The sequence below is a fragment of the Wyeomyia smithii genome, chromosome 2 (genome assembly GCF_029784165.1).
Source record: "Wyeomyia smithii strain HCP4-BCI-WySm-NY-G18 chromosome 2, ASM2978416v1, whole genome shotgun sequence".
NCBI classification, from domain to species: domain Eukaryota; kingdom Metazoa; phylum Arthropoda; class Insecta; order Diptera; family Culicidae; genus Wyeomyia; species Wyeomyia smithii.
Genome location: NC_073695.1, coordinates 261,292,455 through 261,307,722, shown reverse-complemented (window position 1 = coordinate 261,307,722; position 15,268 = coordinate 261,292,455). Strand labels below are relative to the sequence as shown.

Genomic DNA, 15,268 nt, shown 5'->3' with positions numbered 1-15,268 from the left:
TCTTCAATTTTCTCTAGCATTCATTTCTCTACTGCAACGCAACTCTTTGAAAGTGAGTGATGTGAGTACGCCAAACCACTTTTTCTCTAATGTCGTTTTGTAACGTAACCTGCCTCTCTCTTAATCCCCTCAAAATTCAATTTTTTCATCAAAATAATTTGATAATAATTAATGCGTCACCTGTGAAAACGCTACTTTATGTTTGCTGCGGTAAAGCAATTTCAATTTATTTACATACTTTATTCTACCATAGAAACTTCATACATATTTAGGCACATTTTATCACCATTTTGTTTGAAATATGAAATCATTCAATTTTGAATCATCCAACACTATTAAATTTAAAAAAAGTTTCGTTCTCGCTCAGCAAACCAGAACAACAGTAAACTACGATTGGCTTGCTCTGAGTAAAAGTACAATAATATCATAATGCGGATTTGCTTGGATGTCAGTGTATACATTAGGGTGGCAATGGGATGCAGGAAAAAATGTCATCATCGAGTTTAATGAACCGACCGTGTCTGTTATGTTTATTTGCCCAAAATAACAATCTGTGCAAAATTTTAGTTTAATCTGACATGATTTAGGGGTGCCTCGAGCGTTGCAAATTTTGATGCTCTGACTCTCGAAAATTAACATTCCTAAAAAAATAAAGCTTAAGATGCCTAATAAATATTAAAATTATTTGCATGTGGTTCGGTGGATCATTTTAATGTTTATGAGGCATCATGAACTAGATTTTTCATTAGGGAGGTCCATTTTCGAGGGTCAAAACATCGACATTTTGAACACTTTGAGATACCACTAACTCATGTCCAAATGATCTGAAATTTTGCACAGATCATTTCTTAGGTCAATAAACAAAATGGTTGGTTTTAGAAATTTAACAAGACCATTTTCGCTGCCACCCTCCTATACATACTGTAGACAACATTTTACTTCAATAAGGCTGATACAAATTTCGAATTCTTTTTATGTCCAAGGTTATCAAGCTTAGCGAAGGGGGTGGCAAATAATAAATAACACCGAGACGAAAAAAAAGAATTATCTTTGATAAAAGTTTGTGTGCAAGTTATGACGTTTGTAATTTGCACTTGAATAAATGTTGAAAAATAACACTTTAATATTATTATTATTATTATTATCTATTCCGCTTGCCTTTTGACGACACTCTCTCTGTCACTGGACTTGTTCATTGCTAAATTAAGCATTAATGTTGTAGGAAAACAAAATGAATAAAACCGGTATGAGCTTTTTTTTCTTCCCCTTCCAATTGATCGCGCGGTGTACGTTGAATATTTTGAAGCTAAGCTTGGAAAATAGCTTCAATTGATGGGCTAACACTGATGCTTACCAAATGTTTTTCTTGCATCTTATAGCATTTTTTCTCAGCTTTCCAATGCTGGTCTCAGATCGAAAATCGGTAGTTGCGAACACGGTGAAAATTGCATTTTTCTGATATAATCCAAGATGGTGGCCGAATTCAAGATGGCGGCCTAAATTCTGATCACTTCAAATGAAAGCCCTATCATTACCCTTTGCAGAAAATTGCTACTTGTAGTACTTTACATTACGAATTCTAGAGATATAGCTCAAATAACACATCAAGAATTGCTAAAATTGCAACTTTTCTGAAAACTGTTTCGCCCCTTGGTGACCAAGGGGTCAACAAATTCGATCAAACAAAAATGGCATTATCATTTCTCTCTATTTCTGATAACTATGTGCATTTATATCAAATTTGAAAGACCTTGTGCACCTAGTGGCCTAGTTTCAGCGAGAATTGCTCTTCTACGGAGTTGGTGGCTCCAGCTGATTCGTCTTATTCTGCCTGCAATTTTTTGACGTTGACTAACGTCTATATCGAAGTTACGCGTCTGAATTTGAAAATCTAGTGATTCAACCAGCGAAGCCTCGAAGTGTTGTAATAGAAGCGTTGCAATTCCCTCTACTCTTTACTGTTTTACTAACTAGTTGACTGGGGAGGGTTGAAGTGATTTTTGGTTGCATTTCGTTGCGTACAGTGGGGAATTAGGTTTTTTTTTGCTTCAAAATATACCAAAATGTAATTCCTTAGGACAAAATTGGCAAGTTGCTTTCTGGCCGGTATGGGAAACTCGACTTAAAAAGGGCTCTCCAAGAGCTTGAATGTTACATAGCTAGAAATTGGCAAAATAAGTACACCGCTGTACCTACCGCCGAAGAAATTTTGTCATGCATCGCATCTGGTAGATACGACTTCTTTGTATGTCTCTATTTGCATGGTAATCGCACTCGATTCAACCAGAATAGACAAACCGGGCAGCCGCACTCTAATGGCATATGCCATTCTAAAATCCAAGATGGCGTCGTTTTTTGGCTAGTAAGGATATCATAAACAATTTATTGCTAAGTACTTACCCTTTTCAAACCTGGCCTCTTCCTAGAAATTATTATTTAGGTGAGTAAGGAGCTTCAAATAATCCTAAATCAGCCTCTGGGGCGTAACATGCTGCGCTAAACCTGCCTAAGCTAAATTTAGATTCCAAATATTTATGCGCTCGAAAAAAAACATTATTGTGTCGTTTATTGATTTTATTTCAATATTTTGTTGACTTGTAAGAAAAGAAATAACGCGGTTCATTTATATTTCATGTTGAAATCTTAAATAAAGTTGAAACATATTTACAGAATTGCAAAAAAATCAAACGCCTTTTAGTTTTAGTTTAACCGAGTCTTCTCTAAGCGCGAATATTTTATGTCATCATTAAAAAACTGAGGAAACATCATAAGGTTCATCTTAATAGAACTCTATGAGCACTAGATGTTGATTACGTATGTAGAGAGCAGACAGTCGTCGAGAAAATTTTAGAAATGTAATTCGATAACCTCACAAGAGAATTGTTGTATAGGGTTTACCCTCAATCATGCTACTCTATGTACACGTTGTAAAGTTAGAAAACCCGTTGCTGTCTTGAGGGTTCGGATATATAAATAGAAGCACACAACACATCCATCGAGTTAGTTTTCAATCATCTTTATCTCTTCATCAAAATAAATTGCATTACTTACACTAATAACACGAGTTTTCATTATCGATTTTGCTACGTAAACGATCACCTCTTGTTTCGCAATCCTTGCTTTCCTTGCTTTTCTGTCTTAATTATTTTCTCGCTTTTTACTGCCTATATGATTCGATTTCCTCGCTTCTACCGTTACAGACACGGACGGAAAAGGAGGAGTTCAGTAACTCTTATCGCACTAAATAAAATACATAATTTAATTAACCCTACAACTTTGTATGTGTGTGTCTGTGTTCGTGTCCAGCTTGCGGTACAACTCAATTAATTTACTTTCAAATTGCTTATCTATAACACTGCGGAGCGTCACATTCTAATGTGTGTTTATTTCACTTATTTTTTCGCCCTATTAGGTATTACTTTACTTTTCCACCATCATCATCATCATCATCACGACGATCTAATCATCGTCATCCATTATCAGTATCCAAGACGACTTCGGCAAGTTAGTTTGAATAGAGATAGGAGGAGACTGATCTTCCACTCGTACTGCCTCTGCCTATTTTACACACTCTGTGTTGTTGTTGTATCGCGATAAAAAGCAGCTATTTACAATCTCACTAATTACCATTTGCCGTGTTCGTGCGTTCGTACACGGTGAAACGCGAAAAGGGGAGAGTGGGGTATGGTGGTGGATTAGTGGGATAACGATAAAGAGAGGGAATGGTTTCTTCTGTGTGTTTGTTTGCTTACTTTTTCCTTAAGTCTTGCTCTAGTGATAATGGGTGCGAATCTATCTGTCTGTACAGTAACACTAGCGAGCAACCCGATCCGACCCGAGCCCGGGACGGTGGTTTTACTTCTGCCTCTTTTGTTTACAGCGCGATTTGGACTATACATAATTAAGATAAATGATTAGTTTTTTTTTTCGTTTACTGTCGTGTCATAGTTTTTGTTTGCGACTGATTTTGACATAGAAATTGGTGCAATAAAGTGCTTTTATAATCGATTGCTTTTCGAAAGGGATCGAAATTTGGAGGTTATTTACAGTTTACAGGAAACCTTGCCCAAGCGCACACGAACCGATTATCGCGAGCAAAAATGCTCGCGTGACAGATCTTGCATTCTTTCTTCTCGTTATTTCGTATTCGTGTGGGTGTTATAGGTGTGGAAACCGGGGGAACGGAATGTGAAATTGCGCTCGGAGATGATGACGCATTCGCGTAGTTGCCTTTCGGTACCAAAACTTCTGCAGATTATGAAATGTGAGGTGACCTCGTTCCTACCCCGGGCGCGTGTGGTGAGTTTTTGCATTAGAAAACGAAACAACCTGCTTCGCAGTCGAAAGGTCGATTAGGAGGGATTTCACGCTAATTCACCTGGAAGTTGGTAGCAGTTTTATAGATTTCAGTGAAACAGAGAGCTGTGGTTACAGCTGTAATTTGCATAGGGTAAGGAATGGATTATTCAGATTAGCGTACATTTCTCGATAAATCATATTCTGGGTATTAGAAAAAATCCGTGCCAACAGATGCAAACTGCCTAAAATACGTTCGGACGGATTGAAATAGGCTCCCTCGATTCAATATCAGTTGTATAATCTTAAGATAACTCATGACAGAGGAAAAGAAATTGAACAAATTGCTATACTTATGTTTGTATTCTAGCTTACACATTTCGAATATTTTGTCTTAATGCACAGGAGGCTGATGTGCGTAAAAAGAAAATCATGCTCCAATAATTGAAAATGCAAGTTTTCCTTAAAAAATGATTGATTAATGGTCATAATCGGAAAATATCAAACACCAGAATCTAGGTTTTAGTATTTCCACACTAAAAAGAAGAAACGACGCACTGTTAGATAAAAAGTAGGCAATATTGCTGAAAATGTGGAGTTAAATTGATGAAAACTATCTTTCATAATTAAAATTTATTCATAAAATATAATAAAAAACAAAACCAAAAAAATCTAGATGATTGTTTGGAAGAGTCTGAGTTTTTTGCGAACAATTTTCACTCAAAACTTATAGGTTTTACAAAGTTTTGGTTAAACAATGATTCTTCGGAAATTGTTTGAATTTTTCAACATAGAATATTATGCGGAGTATGTATTAAATTTTTGAAAATGTTTGTAAACACGCAGAATTTGTGATGAATGAATTCTACTACAAAATTTAGATATTGCAAAAATATATTGTGGAGCAACATGAATATTTTATTCTAAACTAACCATTCAAAAAAATTGTATCATTTGAAGCTTCACAAAAGTAATATAAATGCCCTTGCACCATAGCTTCAATATATCTGAAGTTTTGAAAAATCGGACTACAGATGTCAAAATTGTTGATAACTTCCAATAATTAAACTCACAAATGCCTTTTGAACATATAAATGAGCAGTTTTGTTTTTCATTGTTGGGCACTTCTCACTGAAGCCAGGCCGCGCATAGTAGCAGGTCTTTGAAAATGACATGTGACGCCAATTTTGGGGAGCTAAAGTCATTTTTGATGTCAGAAAATGTTATTGATCTAAAATGCCATTGTTATAAACAGATTTATTTTTTGTTCAGACTATGCCCAACATTGGCATACTTGTTCTCTATCGAAAAACTTTAGACCCGTATTTTTGTTTGATCCGTAGAGTGCTGCTTTTTTAACCGGAGTTGTTCCAAAATAGACCATCTTTTTTTCAGAATTTCGTAACTTTCAAACCGTAATCGAAGGTAATTAATAGCCCTTTCAAAGAAAAATAAGGAATCGTACGTCACTGTACGTTCCCGTATTTTTCCCCGTTTTCCCATTTTGCGGATTTGGGATTGACCATTACTCAGCGTTTTGAGCAACGATGTGCAAACCGGGACCCGAAAAATTGAAAAGTACGGTAAATTTCTCATAGGTTATTGACGATAGGATCGTTCCGTTCACGAAACTGTAAGGTATGAGTTCTGAAATATATGTTTTTGGCCTGGTGATTTGGTGATTTTCGAACATAAAAATATTCGAAATTGCCTGACACCGCAACATTCAAAGGGCTACCAGATATCGGTATATCAACCGATCCTCATGAAACTTTGGGAAAAGATTGTTAAGAGTGTAAGAAACCTCTGAAAAATATAAAACATCAAAAATGTTGACATGAAAGTTCTAGTTTTACCGGCCTAACACTATGCTGCGCTGCACGCGCTAAAAAGATTGAAATTTGTTACAGAAAATTAGCTCGCTGGGTTTTTTTTGCACGACTCACCTAATTCTGTGAATGTATCTTGTAGGATTTTTTCTTAACATTCAAAGGTTGGTCTCAAAAGAAAATTGGTAGTTACCAACTTTTACAAAAACGCATTCCACTGATTAAATTGAAGATGGCGGTCAAAACTTTGAACACTCTATATGAAAGCCTTAGATGTTTCCTGCATAATGCCCACTGTTTGTAGACAGTTTTGAAGCATGACTCTGAGATAGCTATTGCTTGATAAAAATATGAAATTTTCTTTGTATTAAAAACTTGTTAATTTTGAAGCGAACGAGGGGTCCACCAACTGAAACTAATTCAAAGGCAATCATTTTTATTTTACTGCACTTAATCAAACTTCCACATAAAAGTAGCTTTCAGCAAGCTGTCATATTATATTACAAAACTCTTCAAGAACTCAATTGTTTCGAAACGCCAATTGTTTCGGAAAAGTTCAAACAGTTCAATCTTCTGTTGAACAAATGTCTGTAAACCAGAAAACACATATAAACGTTCAAATCTGGTGGTTTTATGAGACTGTTGCTTATTAAAGGGCAAGGCGGCATATTCAATTTTTAAGAGCTTCTTCACCGCATGTCGACAGCTCGCTCGTCAAGTACATTTTGAGAAACTACAGGACTACAACTTTGTCGAATAGTGCAAAGGGCTAACTCTGAAACCTGAAGTGTGAGAGCCCATATTCAATGCAATATTCAGCCAATATTCGCGGTGAATATAATATTATTCACCGCGAATATTGGTTGAATATCCCACTGAATATTGGCTCTCACACTCTATGCATAAGAGATAGAGAACTGCTTTCTTCGACAAACTTGTAGCATTACTTAAGAACTGAAAGTTTGTCATACATCATGTTTCAAAATCGTACCTGTGGAGCGAATTATCGGTCTATAATGTTTTAAACGTCATGAGTGCATAGTCAAGCGACGATGATGCATCTCAACTTCGTCTTCAACCCGACTTGATATCAACTTCGTTTTGTTTCGCTCTCCCTCTCACTGATCACAAAACAAGCGTCTTTCACTCGGTTCATTTTGTTTCGTCGTTTCTTTTTCGGCGTATTTGTATCGTCGGTTCAGATTGAACTGCTAGGCTTCAAGGCAAATTTTGCTTCAATTGACGATTTAAAATGTATCGTCAACTGCATGATGACGATGAACCGAGGCAAGTTATTCGCTTTGACCTGTGAGGTAAGGACCAGCATGTTGGGTGCTGTGATTGATGTATTTGGTCGCAGGCTTTGCAAATCGTTGCGTGGAGCATTTTACACGCTACATGTTACACGTTACATGTTACACATTATACATTATATGTTACACGTTACATATTACATGTCTCATTGCACGAATTATTTACATTAGGTCCCGTCCCGTTTACATTCAAATCATATGTAATACGTTACAAATCGCATATATCAGCTTTAAAGCATAATTTTCCTAGCCCTTATTCCTGCTCCTATATGTTTAAGGCCATGGAAATACTGGCGCGGTGTGCGCTGTGAAGGCGACTCGCCCTATCGCTGGTATATGTACAGCTCTACTTAGGGCTGTACATTAACCCACGGCAAGGTGAACCGTCTTTACAACGTAAGCCGCGCCAGTATGTCCACGGCCTAAAACGCAACAGCGGCATCAACGCTTTGTTTGTCCGAAGTAATTTACTCTCATCCATCCAAGTGACGATTTCATTGAAGCTGACTATAGTCGCTTCAGTTCGATAATGAAGACGAAGACGACGACGACGATTGTAGAAATTCATTTTAAGCAATATTTTCGTCATTAGAAGTTGTTTTTAACTTCATCCGAAAGACGGAAGGCAAAGCAGAACGCAAAAGATTACACATGCAACAGTCGTGTGGAATATAAAGAGTGTTCATCTTCTCTTCGGCAAGCGCAAGCCGAACTGAGTTTACGAAGTTTCGGTTACAGCGAGTGAGACAAAGGGGTTGCGTGTTCTCCTTCTGATGCTTCATTCGACGATGTTGAGGTGAGATTGAACGACGCGTATCAGATGGTGTTGTCGCGCGGTGACTGTTATTAGCTTGAAAAATGAGCGTTTTTTGCTGCGATGGAGCTAGGTTGCAGTGTTACATATGTGGTAATAATATTTGCTTAAAATAGCAAGGTGTTCACAGTGAAAAAAAAAAAACGAATTTAAATACCAAAAAAAAAAAAAAAAGAAACACTAAAATAAGACAACTCATATGGTGATAACTTCAGTTTACTAACAATCAGGAATTCTAAGTATACAGGCGCGCTGACTAAAACAAAACGGGCTTAACTAAAACGCCGGAAAATCTTAAACATTCATCAAGTTACTTTGAAACAGAATCTAATCAAATAGCGTTTTGTCATAAAAAAAAAAAATCATTCAAAAAATGATTTAGGTTTTATTGCTGCTTGTCATTTTTTTTCTTTCAGTTTAGTGACTAGATTGGAAACAAAAGTTCAAAAAAATATTTTTACTTCATCGAATGAAAATAATAAAAATTGAATGGATATTTTTTTATTTGAAAGGAACTTTGAAGTAGAAATTCGTGAACCTAATTATTTTCTGACGTTTGTGTCCATTTGAACCTTTTTATATGTTCTGATGACTTTCATCATTTTTGATTTGGTATCATTTGAAATACTCGCCATATTGTTTTTTCGGTAAAGGTGTACCTATTTCAAAACTTTTTCAATTTAACCGGTAGAAAAACAAGTGTTCTGCAATGCACAATGGTCCAGAAACTAAATTTAGGGGGAAATTTGGGTCTAGAGCACTGTAGCAACTTTTTAGAGAAAAACTTTTTTCCACAAAGTTGTTACATATGATAAAGCGTTCATTGAAAAATTATCAAAAATTAGGGCCACCAACATTTTCGATGCAATCAAGTATCGAACTGTTTTATCTTTGTAAATAGAAGAAAAATTTGTTCTACAATGTTATATCTCCATTAATTTTAAGTAGCTTTGCAAAAAAAAAGTTTTTCTCTATCTTTGAAAACAACCGATTTATATTGAAAAAAACACATATTACCCTCTATTTTTTTTATTTCAAGTTTCATCTCAAAACTGTCTTTGAACGACTTTTAGAGCTTTTTAAAAGAAACAATTTGCAATGCTGACATCGTGAATATCTCAATTTTACTCGAAGTTATTAATATTTTTCATCAAAATATATGCGTTTTTCATTTGTATGTCATTCTTTTTGGGGCAAACGTAAAAAATATCTCTTGGTCTCACTTTGAAGGGCATACTTGACTCTATAAATGAAGGAATTTTTAAAAATATGTTGATTTGAATATTGTAAAACATTAGAGCATCTCCTAACTAATTTAGTTTTTGGAAGCCAATACTTCCAAAAACCGCTCAAACTCCTTAATTTCTTGCTTTCTAAACTCCCTCCCCCTCCCCTAGTTCAGAAGCTTTAAACGCCGAAAGATAGTAAACTTGAGACGTGATTTAGCATACGCCAATCAGATGAAACTTCGGGAAAGCGGGTTGACAAGTGCGGCAAACACAACACTTATTCGAACATCCGAAAAAAATTGTAGCTGCCAAAAAAGAGTGCTGTTCGGAGTTTATCACTGTCGACGGGAAAACATGTGAGGATTCTACTCGCCAGTGAAACGATTGAATTATTACTAAAAAAGAAAAGGTATATGCAGAATCAAGTTGAAGTTGATAAAATCATTCTAACGAAGATCAAAGAAGATGGCGGAATCATCATAGTTCACTACGAGATGGTTTCAAGTATGGTTTTAACCATAGCAAAGTTTTCAATTCTTTCACTGGAAACAAATCGTTTCAGACCTGCTACACCAGCGTGAGAAGAACAGCGAAGTTTTTTCAGTTTGGACCCTCAATTTTGCATGCTCGGATTCGGTGAGATTTGTGAGACTTTAGTGCAGCCTGATTTGATCCATCTAAAACTTTCATTACATTTATGGAATATTTTCTAAATTTGTTATAATCGTCTCGACATTAAAAAATGGCGATTTAGTGGAAAGGATAGCGAAAGTATGAAAATAGAGGAAAGGCAAATCCAGAATCGATTCAAGATCGGAATAGGACTAATCGTCGTTAAACCAAAACCAGGTGGAACGGGGACTTCAAATGATGGAAATAGGTACTGCTCGACGTTTCATTTCCAGCGTTTCTAAAACGGCATCGATAACTGAGCTAGATGTAAGAACTTTGAAAGGGTGCGGTGCAATATTGCTGGTAACGTAAAGTTATAATTTCAGTCTTCATCCTTCAATAACATGTGAATGTGTTGTTAGGTTTTAGCATCTGGATTTAAAATAAAAACTCCACGATTTTCCTAATACTGTGCAGAATGTCATTAAAAATCGTTTTGACAGATGACTCATTAACTATTACCCAGTTTTGTGCTTTTGAAAATTCGAAATGGCGGCTCGAAGTCGGCCGTTTGTGGCTTCACCACTGTCTTACCATCTTCATATTCCTCATTGACTTGCATTGTCATCACTTTGGTGAATAATATTTTTCAGTGATTTTAAAACGCAAATTTTGAAACTCAATTTGTGGAACGTCCAAAATTATTCAACATTCTGGCGATGTTTAACTTTACAATAATTAGAAAATTTAATACCGAGAAAAAATCCTATCAATCTTTTAATACAAATCACAAAATAAATGCCGAAAAGTAACGAATAACATAAATACTATACTAAAGGGCTCAACAACGTTGTTACAGTTTTTATAGCGTTAGAGAATCGAACATTTAAAGTCACATAAACTGGAAAGTATTTTTGTGTAAATGAATTCCGAAAACACAACTCACAAAGCTTCACTGGGATCGACGGTTTGGCGTGAAATCCCCCCTAGACTTATCTGTTTTCATATTCGCAACGCTCTGTTCGGACCAAACCGAAACGTTGCCGTCAAGTGCGTAGCACTTTTTAATCCCTGTCTGATTGTCATGCGTATTATCGGGTTTCTTGTTATCTGTGTCATTTTCAGGAGAGCGACGAAATACGCCATCATGCGTTTGCCCACTGGTCACAGAAGGCATACTGAATTCGACACTCATACCAGAACCGAGAGCGGTAGGACGCCATACTTCAGCACCCGACCGACGGCGAGTGGTGAGTACGTGATTCATGGCTAACTGCGTTGCTGTCACTGCTGGCAGTTTGGTTAATGGTGTAATTCGAAAACGAGGGGTAATCGTGTTTGCGCCTGGGCAAGGCTATTTAATTTCTAGGGCTTCCTTTGTCGTTGTTGCTAGTGGTGCGGCCATCCGAACGGACGGCCATGATGGAAGCTACCGGTAACAAAGGGGGAGAGAAAGATATCTAAATTGCACCATGAGTGTTGTACGCGCCTCTGTAGTATAACCTAAATAAAATGAGGGTAGGAAAGGTAGAACGGACTCGCTTCGTGGATGTTTGTGTTAGTCGGCCATTCCGAATAGTTTTTCGGAACCGCAGGGAGCGTGGGGGTCAGACGTAATATTTACATAATTGCTTGGATATTGAGTACTACCGGCCTGGTTTCCTAGTGCCGTTCGTGTTTGGTTAGCTGCAGGGGTGTGGATCCTTCACGACCGTTACGGCTGGATACCTCGATGTCAGACTCATCGTCGTGCACGTTAATTTCTTCGTCCGATTCACTAGGGATGGGGCTTGCCGATGGGTTCGAGGAACAGCTGGCTGCGGTGGCCGCATACGAACGGGTTAGTCCGGCGAATAGCGCCGCCGCCGAGGAGGGTACCAAGGAGCGGAAGGCACTATGTTCACCGCCCATTAATAATGGAGTTGATGCTGTGACTAATGACGCCGCCTGAGCTGCTGCCACTGCTGCTGCCGCTGCCTGCGCCTGGTGGGACGACGTTCCCACTGCCGGTGAGGTTGACTGGTTTTGGTGATGTGTTCCCGTGAGGCCCACCAGTGGTTGGACTCCGGTGACCGAACCCGATCCCGGTGGCGGCGGGGAACCAGGGGTGAAAGCGGAACTTGCTGCTGCTGCTGCCGCTCGGGAACTCGGGGAACTGGACCTTTTTAAAAGATTCATTCTTTGATGACGTCGCCATTTCGCCCGTCTGTTGGAAAACCAAACCTAGTAGTTCAAGTTATAGTATTAGTCAAACACTTATGACTAGGGTCTCGACTACTAACCTGTACGCGGGCTTCGCTGAGCGAAGTTCGAGACGCTAGCCGTTCCCTCGTACTCACACACGGATAGTGCGACTTGTCAAACTCCTTTTCCAGCTCTTCCAGTTGCTCCGGCGTGAAGGTGGTTCTATTCCGTCTAAACTTTGGTTGATCTCCATCTAAGCTATTCGAGTTTTCTCCTTCGATATCTGGAAGCAACCGTCGGAAGCCGTCAATAAAAACTCGCCCTCCGAATCCGCTAAACATTTACCAAACTCACCAATCAGTCGGTTCCCATCCGGACTACCGAGCGTGTCGTGTGATCCGGAACCGGGTGATCCCAGCGTGACCGGCGTGGAGTTACTGCTGCTTCCCGGCGGAGTCATGCCCGGTAGTGATTGTCCCGGTGGCCACAGGTGTGTTGGTGCCGGCCAGGGGAAACCTCCGTACGGTGGCGGGGGGTACAGACCATAACCGGCGGCTCGTGCAAATTCTGCTGCTGCTCGTTCGGCGGCCCGATTTCGTAGGATGCGGTTGATAGATGACACGGACGGGGCGGTCGCATTGGTGCAGACGCCTGTGAATTAAAAAGAATGCGGGAAGAAATGATCAGAAAACCTGGAGGAAACGGGACATCTGTTATCGTCGTCGCTCTTCGTGTAGTTGCACTCGGCGAAACTACTTTATTTATGGCGTTATTAATAATATTTATTCGCGTATTAATCAGTGATTTATTGCCAATCTGGGAGCGAAGAGAGCGCGCGCGCTCGGAACCGGGTTCCGAAACACGGGCGTGCGCGTGTTCGCGGACGCAAACCGCCCTGTTGACGAAAACACAACAGGGGATTAGCAGTATTTTTCATCGGAACGAGTTCACAACCGATTAGTCGGTGTGGTGTGAAAAGCTACCCCCGATTTCCGTGAGGCTAGTGAAAAGGTAATGTTCAATCAACCTGTCAACTGTCACCATCGAGGGCTTCTTCGGTGCAATCGGTGAGGCTTTCGCATTCCAGTTGACTGCCCCCCCACCGGAGTGGAGTACCAATGCAAAGTGACTTGTTTGAGCATTTTACAGCTCACTTGACTTCGAGTTGGTGAAATTTTCACTCGAAATGGGGCAAAAGGACGAAACAAAAGAATGTGTTAAAAGTGTCAAATTATACTCAAACCGTGCTCACTGGCTCGGATAATACCGGGAAAAATATTTCTCGTTTCGAGAGAACGGAACCGGGCACAGCGAAAGAGTAGTTAGTCACTTTTGTTTGCCCCTTCTACGTTCGCGGATCTCGCGAGCTTTTGGGATCAAATTTTTTCGGTTCTTTCCCAACAGAGACGGAGTCTAAGGGGGAAAGAAGAAAATCTTATTTAACTAATTTGAAGTGTATAATTCTCGTGTTTACATTCCGTAAAGTCGCTTGCTTCACGCTGTTCGTTCAGGAGGTTCGAGGAAATGGAGCAAACCGTTTTCGGTTCTGGAATTTCGTCCAACTCTGATTGACAGTGCTCACTGATGGCCACCTTCGGCGCAAAACCGACAACCGAAGCGGGGAGGCTTCTGGTGATTGGGATGATGATCTTGTTACCGCCGCGCTGCGTGGAATGAAGTTTTCTCGAGTGGAATTAGTCGCAGTTGCGCCGTGCGTCGCCGTTTGTCAGTGATCGCTCGAGATGCCGCGTTTGATGCGCGAGGTGACAGGTTTAAGTTAAATCGTAAATTGAGATGTGTACTTCGGTGGCTATGATAGGTCCCCGGAGAGGCATTCATGAACGATCTAATCTGGCTCGGGATGGAAACGCAATTGAGCGCTAACCGTGGCTTGATGGGATTTATCGTAAGTGTACGATTTACGGTTCATATTAATTTAGTGGCAGTACTGATCTGATTTATGACAGACGTCAGTCATGTAGAATCTTTCTGTCTTTATAGATTTTTTTCTGAGCTGAAATAGCTTAAGATTCTAGTCTTACTGATAAAATGACAGCTCAATTACAAGAGCTAAAAGTTGTTGATTGGTTGGTCGTAAGTGTCAGAAACTGAATAGAGTAGACACGTTATTGAGATTTGAACAAATGTTACCTAATATATTTCAAGAAGTTTCAATTAGCTTTTAGCTACATGCTGATGCTCATCAACTTGTAGTAAAAAACCGATTACAACAGCTTGTAATTGTTAGGTATTATTTGTTTTTGGCCACATTGAATAGCCTGAAAAACAAACTCTTTTGTGGCAAACTTCTTCAGATCGACAAAAAACGGATCTAAAGAAAGATATATTTTCCTCTACATATCTAAGAACTGTATCGTTAAGTAATTTGCAACTTTTAAAATTCATTTACTCAAAAATGACTAAACTTCGCTTCGTGTGTATACTTGCAAAGGTTTGTTTACATGTCAAAGAAACGTTGTGCAATCCATTTGTTTCAATTTTGTGATTTGTTTTCGACATGGCTAGAATAGATTTTGAAACCAGAGAGAAAATTCTCCACACTTGGTGCTCTGAAAAGAACATTACCTACACTGCCGGTACCCGGATAACTGTCCCATAATGAAAAACAACATGTTGAGAAAACGGCGATTTAATATTATCCGTGAATTTTCGGATTTCCAGCAATTACATCCAGAACCAATGACAATAACAGTTTCATGACAGCACAAGTTTATCGTTGAGAACAAAAAACCATGGATGGAATTGGGTTTACGTTATATAACTTGAAAAAAAGACAAAATGAGACAAAATATGCGGGTACATTTCAAAAGTACTCGCATATTTTGTCCCATCACATATGAATTCAACCAGCAACCGGCAGTATCATTGGCAACGTAGATTGTACTACAGAAAAACCACATTACTTTAGCTAATTAAATGACATACTTCTATATGCCTAAAGTAATCCGATAAACACTAATCTGGAGCAAA

At 38.9% G+C, this 15,268-nt stretch overlaps 1 protein-coding gene across 3 annotated transcripts in view; it reads right to left on the bottom strand.

The window, feature by feature from the left end:
• Positions 1-3,027: 3,027 nt before the first annotated feature.
• Positions 3,028-15,268, bottom strand: part of LOC129724126 (paired box protein Pax-6-like) — a 190,923-nt gene continuing 178,682 nt past the window's right edge. Inside the window, exons 4-6 of one of the 3 annotated variants that reach the window (XM_055678768.1) lie at positions 12,623-12,928; positions 12,376-12,560; positions 3,028-12,316 (exon numbers count right to left, since the gene is read on the bottom strand). In XM_055678768.1, the coding sequence (XP_055534743.1) occupies positions 11,756-12,316; positions 12,376-12,560; positions 12,623-12,928 (1,052 nt within the window). In that variant the 3' untranslated portion in view covers positions 3,028-11,755. The remainder of the gene's footprint in view (positions 12,317-12,375; positions 12,561-12,622; positions 12,929-15,268) is intronic. The other 2 variants (XM_055678769.1, XM_055678770.1) reach the window with 2 other exon arrangements.